The sequence below is a fragment of the Fusarium mangiferae genome, assembly GCF_900044065.1.
Source record: "Fusarium mangiferae strain MRC7560 genome assembly, contig: FMAN_scaffold067, whole genome shotgun sequence".
In the NCBI taxonomy this organism is placed as follows: Eukaryota; Fungi; Ascomycota; class Sordariomycetes; order Hypocreales; family Nectriaceae; genus Fusarium; species Fusarium mangiferae.
The window spans coordinates 1-6,798 of record NW_024573987.1 but is presented as its reverse complement, the minus strand read 5'-3'; the positions used below and the strand labels follow the sequence as shown (position 1 = coordinate 6,798).

The 6,798-nt window shown below is 55.7% G+C and overlaps 3 protein-coding genes across 3 annotated transcripts; all 3 read left to right on the top strand.

Annotated features, from left to right (window-relative positions):
* Positions 1-885: 885 nt before the first annotated feature.
* Positions 886-1,638, top strand: FMAN_15547 (uncharacterized protein; the record flags this gene model as incomplete). The annotated part of the gene is made up of 1 exon (XM_041826364.1): positions 886-1,638. One exon carries the CDS (start codon positions 886-888, stop codon positions 1,636-1,638), a length of 753 nt encoding a protein of 250 aa, XP_041691651.1.
* Positions 1,639-2,174: 536 nt separating this feature from the next.
* On the top strand, positions 2,175-4,605 carry FMAN_15546 (uncharacterized protein; the record flags this gene model as incomplete). The annotated part of the gene is made up of 3 exons (XM_041826363.1): positions 2,175-2,880; positions 3,129-3,427; positions 3,487-4,605. The coding sequence occupies 3 exons, from the start codon at positions 2,175-2,177 to the stop codon at positions 4,603-4,605; spliced, it is 2,124 nt and encodes a 707-aa protein (XP_041691650.1).
* Positions 4,606-4,976: 371 nt separating this feature from the next.
* On the top strand, positions 4,977-6,000 carry FMAN_15545 (uncharacterized protein; the record flags this gene model as incomplete). The annotated part of the gene is made up of 2 exons (XM_041826362.1): positions 4,977-5,463; positions 5,531-6,000. The coding sequence occupies 2 exons, from the start codon at positions 4,977-4,979 to the stop codon at positions 5,998-6,000; spliced, it is 957 nt and encodes a 318-aa protein (XP_041691649.1).
* Between the last annotated feature and the right edge of the window lie 798 nt (positions 6,001-6,798).

Genomic DNA, 6,798 nt, shown 5'->3' with positions numbered 1-6,798 from the left:
AGAGGGGTTGTGCCGAAAGAGGGGTTGTGCCGAAAGAGGGGTTGTGCCGAAAGAGGGGTTGTGCCGAAAGAGGGGTTGTGCCGAAAGAGGGGTTGCGGATGGTAGTAGAGAAGCGACCATCGGCATAGAAGAAGGCGTTTGGCACATAGAGGTCCCTTTCTTCTCGTGTGAGGTAAGCATGGATGGGAGTACGAATGGGCTCGACGTTGACATTAGGACTGTAGAAGCTGCTCTCCTCAAAAATGTTGGCATCGGTATGTATTTCCACGTAGTTGGATGCGTTTTCCCGACTCGGGTCGTCTGTGACGGTGTCGACGAAGTCGCGCACGTGGAAGGTATTCGAGAAGGTCGATTGAAGAGACATACCGAACGGAAGTTGAAAGAGAATAATTGGAGACGTGCCACATCTCGCGGGAGGTGTGGGACGGCTTGCTATAAAGAGAGGGGTTCCAATATGTTTGGTAAGGGAACTTTGATCGGGTATTCAGAGCATGTGACAAATGTCACGTCAGAGGAATAAACGTGAACCTTGTTCTCACTATCAAGCAGGTGATTGGTGAGTGACACAGCGTCGACCTCCAGAACTATAGCCGACGCTACTGCCGTTCCAAATCAAGAGGGTGCTGTGGTTGCAGTCCGAGGTGGGAAAGACTCCCAAAGCGTTGTTGGGCAAGGATTCAGGGGTTATTTGAGTTTGAGTCTGAACGCGTCCTCCCGTAGTCCGGCTGGAGAGAGAGACGGATAGTTCGGGTGTCCGGGACGGAGCAATGAACTGAGGTAAATGCGTGGACATTAGCATTAAGACCCTGGGGGGTTAAGTGGCCTGCGATCTCTTGCATTATGATAGAACCATGGTGATAAGAAAGCGAGTAAACATAGGCCATCATGGAAACCGAGAGCCTGTCTGATCTGTTCCGTCGCCTGAACGCGCAGAATCGCGAGAATGTGGCACTCGCCGGCTTGGGGATCCGCACATCGGCAGATATCTTCGAGGCCATACAGAACCAGTACGAGCACTTTAGTGGCCAGAGAATTGCGGCATGTGGAGGGACGGTCGATAGTCCGGCACTGGCAAATCTGGGCATTCGGACGTCGACTGACATTCTAGAGGCGTTGAGCGGGGAGAACGGCCAGGAAAGTGGTGACGTGAGCTCACAGCGACGTCATCGTCCTCATCAGACGTTGGGGACCGCGTCATCGGGTCAAAGCCAGATTGTTGGCGGCGCCAAAGACACAGTAGGGAACGGGTCTCAAGAGCAGTCGAGGCATGGGAATGAACTGAAGAGGTCCGGCCCTCGCGGCAACGACGGTCAGCTGCCACACAAACGTACCAGAACTGTAGGGCGCCAGGAGCGGAGCCAATCTGAGGGGGCGGATGACCTTGCCGACGTGCTGCGTGTGTTGGAGGAAGCGATCGCAGAAAAGGAGCGGCTATCTGATGACCAGACATGGTGTATGCCTGTGAGCCACGAGAGAAAGGTGAAGACGGTCGAGGAGTTCTATAAAGCATTCCACGACGTGAGAACGCTGCCGGTCCTCACCTGTATGTTCTGTTATCGTAAGCATAGCAGAGCTGAGTTGCAGTATGTTGATTGGGACTGGTGGGTGGCAAATACCATCGAAAAGCGCGACGGCTAACCTTTCAGGTGCATTCAGTGCTTCCCTGTATGACAGAAGATTCTCGGGTGCGCAGACTGCGTGAGACACCTGGGGAGAGGTGCGTTATCGGCAGCAGCGCGGCTGCACACGCAGTTGGGATGCGAGCACATGTCTCCTGACGAGCTGAAAGATCTCACGCCGGTCGAGGAGAAGCTGATTGCGCTGAACTCGTGCTACGGCTTCATCACCAAGCACAGCGTCTCAGATGGACAGACAAGGCGCGACCTACCCGAGACATGTGAAGGGACATATCACGGTATTCCCAAACAACGTGCAGGAGCTAACAACGAATGTCCTCCCACATCCGCTCTTGAAGGTCATGGATGATGTCCGTATATCATGGCAGGGGCAGGAGAAACCAGCGCCGAGTGACCTGTCAACGTTACTATCGGTGCGACGTAACGCCGTTGAGGAGGCATTGCTGTGGCTCAAAAGGTACAATCCGTTGTATGCCGACATTCCCACCCACAGAGCGCGATATCGACGATCATGAACCGGTAAATATCCAAGAGATCATGGCATCGTTAGCCGAGGGCCTAAGCACGTCAGGAGAACCAGAAGTTGATGACTTCACCTCTGATGAGGATGGTGACGATGGGGTCGGTGATAACAGAGATCGAGTGGATGAAACAGAATCATCCGACATGTTCAGCTTGGACGGGCGCCCAGATATCCCAGATGCGGAGAAGCTACGGTATCTCGTCGAGTCCATGGGTGAGGTGGGGCCTGGGGAGCATACACATGGAAGTACCTGGAAAGGGTCAGCAAAGGTGAGGCACGGGGGCGCCGTCGAGCATTACATCGTAATTTCCCGTGGTGAAGTCTTTGCAGATTCCTTTGACACCTGGTTTCTAGCCAAAACATTTCCCAGCTTGTTCCCGCTGGGCAAAGGCGGTCCCCGGGAGGCCGAAGAGCACTCCAAGGATGCGGCAGGGCCAGTGCATCCTACTTTCGAGCTGGAAGCCGCTGAGCAGCACCTCGTATCGTCCCGGAACATGGGCTTGGAGGCTTGCGTGAAAATGGTGATCCAGCGACACGGCGGCCGCTTTGCAACGCATCCTGTCTTTTCCGTTCTCGTTTTCAATATAGGGGTGCGGTCTAGAAACCGCCGTGTGAGCATGGCAAGCATGCGGAGGAGTGATTTCCCGGACGTAGAACATACCATCCAAGACTTGACCGCGTCAAGGCTTGAGAAGGCGAGGGGAGAGCTAGAGGCTTGCGGTAAGACTGTCGATCCAGACGTCAACCGGCTGCTGAGGAACCTGTCACTTTACGGCTACCGTCAGCCGATGTCAAGGGAGAGCCGGCTGACAATGCGGCGAAAGATCAAGTCCCTCATAATTCGGTAGGGCATCCCCGCCATCTGGTTCACGCTCAACCCAAACGATATCACGAACCCGATAAAGCTCAAGCTGGCTGCATACCGTGAGACAGGCGGAGCCGAGGAATATCTAAGAAGTCTTGATCAGGCGTACAAGAGGGCTCGACTCGCGATATCGAATCCCCTCAGCTCGGCAATCTTCCTCCATCGGGAGATCTCCATGTTCTTCCAGTACTACGTGATGGTTGGGAAGGATTCGTACTCGGGCGGGTCAGCCAGTACTATGGGGCAGTAGAGACCAATGAAAGGGGCGCGCTCCACCTTCACGGCCTCCTCTGGCTGCAGGGTAATATGTATTTGAGTTCCCTTCTCAGCGACGTTCAAGGAGAGGAGCAAGCGGCATATCGGCAGCGAGTGACCGAGAATGTTGACAGTGTTTTTACGGAGGTTCGTTTATGCCACACCCGGAGCCGGCGTGTTGGTGGATAAACGCTCACGTCTGACAGGATCTCGATGAGGAGTCTTTCGCGAGAGTGCGAGCAGGGAAATTGGTGACGTCTGACGTGTCGTCACTATTGGAGAGAGCATTCCAATTTCCCCCGAATTTCGAAGAAGAAGCGAACTTCTGCGCAGGTGCCACACAAATTCACACGCATAGCCCTACATGCGTCAAGTACGCGATCGGGAGACGCGGAACGAAGCAGAATCCTCGCCGGTACGGGGCGCCTTGGAAACCAGTGGAGAAGGCTTACTTTAACGAAGACGGGCTATTGCGGCTTCGACGCAGCCACAGCCTGGTGAACCGATGGAACAAGGTAATGGCAGTGGGGCTGCGACACAACCACGAGATATCCTTCAATGTGACAAAATGCAAGGGTCTGGCGCTCGTTTACTACGTGACCAACTACGCCACCAAAGTTGGGGATCCGGTGTGGAAGCGCGTGGTGGCAGCTAAAGAAGTAATTCGGCTCCTGGGCGATGATGGTACTGGGGATCAGTCGAGGAACGGGCGAGGTCGAACCGAGGGCGACAACCGTCACAGCCAAGCGCGCCAATTTCTGCTGCGAATGGCCAACAGAATCTTCACGGAACGGGCGTTGTCGCAGGTCGAGGTGTTGGCCCATTTTCAGGGATACGAGACAGAACTTACAAACAGCACCGCCTGGACGTTTCTGAACGTCTGCACTCTCTACTGGCACATCTTTCGGCGATGGCCCCTCCTGCACCGTGCGGCCGGCGGGGGCGGGCTGGACGAGTCGATCGGGGAGACAGTGCTGCTGGGAAGAGCCGGACAGAGGATCTCGCTGTTGCAAGCTTACCCGTACCGCAGTCAGCGACTGGAAGGGTTAGCTCTTTACGACTATATGTCGGTCGTCAAACTGAAGCGGAAGGGGGGATGCGTCCGCTCGGGTGAGGTGGAACTAGACAGGGCCTGGCCACTGTCGGCATCGTGGATCCAGACACCGCGGCATCCAAACCAGCTTGCGGCGGTCTGCTTAGATGGCTATTTAGGCATGGATTTTACTGAGGAGGGTGATTCCTACTACAGGAGGTACGTCCACCCCGACCGACAAACTGCAATGGTGCGACTCTTCGAGCCAAGCGTCTGTTCGAAACTTGTATGAGACGCCAACAAAGAGCGCTGACAATTATCATGACCGGTTTTAGAACAGCAGTACAACACCTTGGCCTCTTCATTCCTTAGCATGCTTTCCTGTGCAAGTCATCTGGCGAGATAAACAGGATTTGGGAGACACAGAAGACATGCCTCTCCGAGCGCATGACGTGGCTAGCGGACAACATCCAGTTACTGCGGCGTTCGGCCAAGGACGTGGCGCGGGATACTAGGTAGTGGGTGCCATTGTCCGGCGAAGGAGATCCCACTGCCGACGTGGTCGGATCAGGCAGTACGGAAGGGCACGACGCACAGGGCGTAGAGCACCGGCCTGGTGGTGTCGGTTCGGCGACCCGCCTGACAGACGTGCTAAGGAATGCGATGACGAGAAAAGAGATCACAGCCGGCTCAAAAGAGATCTCTTCTATGGTTGAGCAAATGTACCGCTTCCAAACGACTGCCCTCGACTCCACCGACGACCTTAACGCTACGGTCATCCCTGATCATGATGCGCACATCCTAGGAGGTTCAATTTTGCGGGCAGAGATCCCCCGGCAGGAGCAGCTGAGATCCATCCAGTCGCAGCAAAACAGTCTCTTCTACGAACGGGAGAAGATGATCCAGGGACTGCAGAATCAATTGGGCGGCACAGCAGCCGCCGACGGAGTCGCGGCGCACAGCGGGTCCGACAGTCCCGGTCAGCAAGACGATCCTACCACGCATGCCGATCAAAGGGGCCCATCTCGGGATACGGGTCCACCGATGGGCGTTATGTTCGGCCCATCCACATCCTTTTGCGAGACCGGAAGGCAAGTGGCCGAGTCCTTCACACTGAACCAAAGACAAAGCATAGCGTTGCAGTTGATATGTCGGCCAACTCGACCGGATGCGGCACGACGGCAACGAAACCCCCCAACTCTGCCAATTCATTGGAGGTGAGGGAGGCACCGGCAAGTCTCGCGTCATTGCTGCCATCGCGGAATTGTTCGTTCGTACGGAACAATCCCATCGCCTGCTATTGACGGCGACGTCCGGCACAGCGGCCGCGAACATCAATGGAGTCACTATCCATTCCGTTTGCGGATTTTCTAAAGACACAGTCGCGAGAGTAGGCCGCGCCGGTGACCCAGACGGCTTCGCATCGTCTGGCTCGGCAGCTCTCCGCATCGACGGGCAGACCAAGATGGACTGGCAGGAGAAACAGGTCTTGATCATAGACGAAATCAGCATGCTGGGCGCTCAGACGCTGCACGCCGTCAACGAACAGCTCTGCAGATTGAGAGTCTGCTCGAGACTTCGGTGGGATTCCGCTGGTCATCTTTTGCGGCGACTTCCATCAGTTCCGTCCCGTGCAGGAGCGATCGATCCTCCTCCCCAGCACCTCTACTACCTGGGAAAGAGATAATGGCTTCGGCATAGAACAGAGGCGGCAACATGACACGGCTCACGCCCTGTGGAGGAAGTTCACAACAGTGGTGCTGCTAGATGAGCAAGTCCGTGCCGCGCAAGATCCGCGACTACGTGGGCTCCTGACACGCATTCAGAAAGGGGTACAAGACCAGTCGGACGTAGAGTACCTAAACAGCCACTGTTATCAAGAAGGCAGACGGATCCCGTGGGAGTCAGGCATCACAGTGGTGACGCCGCTCAATAGAAACCGCTGGAACCTGAACATCGAAGCAACGCTTGCCTTTCGCAAGCAATGGCAGCGGCAGGTTCGGATATTCGTCTCCGAGCATAGATGGAAGGACAATGAGCCGACGGAGGAAGAAGCCATCATCATGTTGGGTCAGGGCGACGACAGCACCATCCCGGTGCCCGCCATCTTCATGTTCGTACCTGGCATGACCGTCGTCGTAAACAAAAACACCCATCAAGGTCTGAAACTGGTGAACGGCGCTAGTTATACGGCCCAGCACCTTATTCTCGACAAGGCTCACCCGGTCCACCAGATCGACGCCGATACCGTGCTCCATTTTGGCCCGCCGGCGGGGATACTGTTGGACGACGAGACTTCCGCTTCATTGGTATGCCCCCCGGTACGATCCTCCTGACGCCTACGAGTGTCAAGATAGAGTGCCAAAGGAAACGGCCATGGCAGCAAGTCGATGTCTCGCGCAGAGGGCTGCCATGTGCGCCAGCGTTTGCATGTACGGACTACAAGGTGCAGGGAAGAACGTTAGATCTGGTGGCGCTGGAGCTG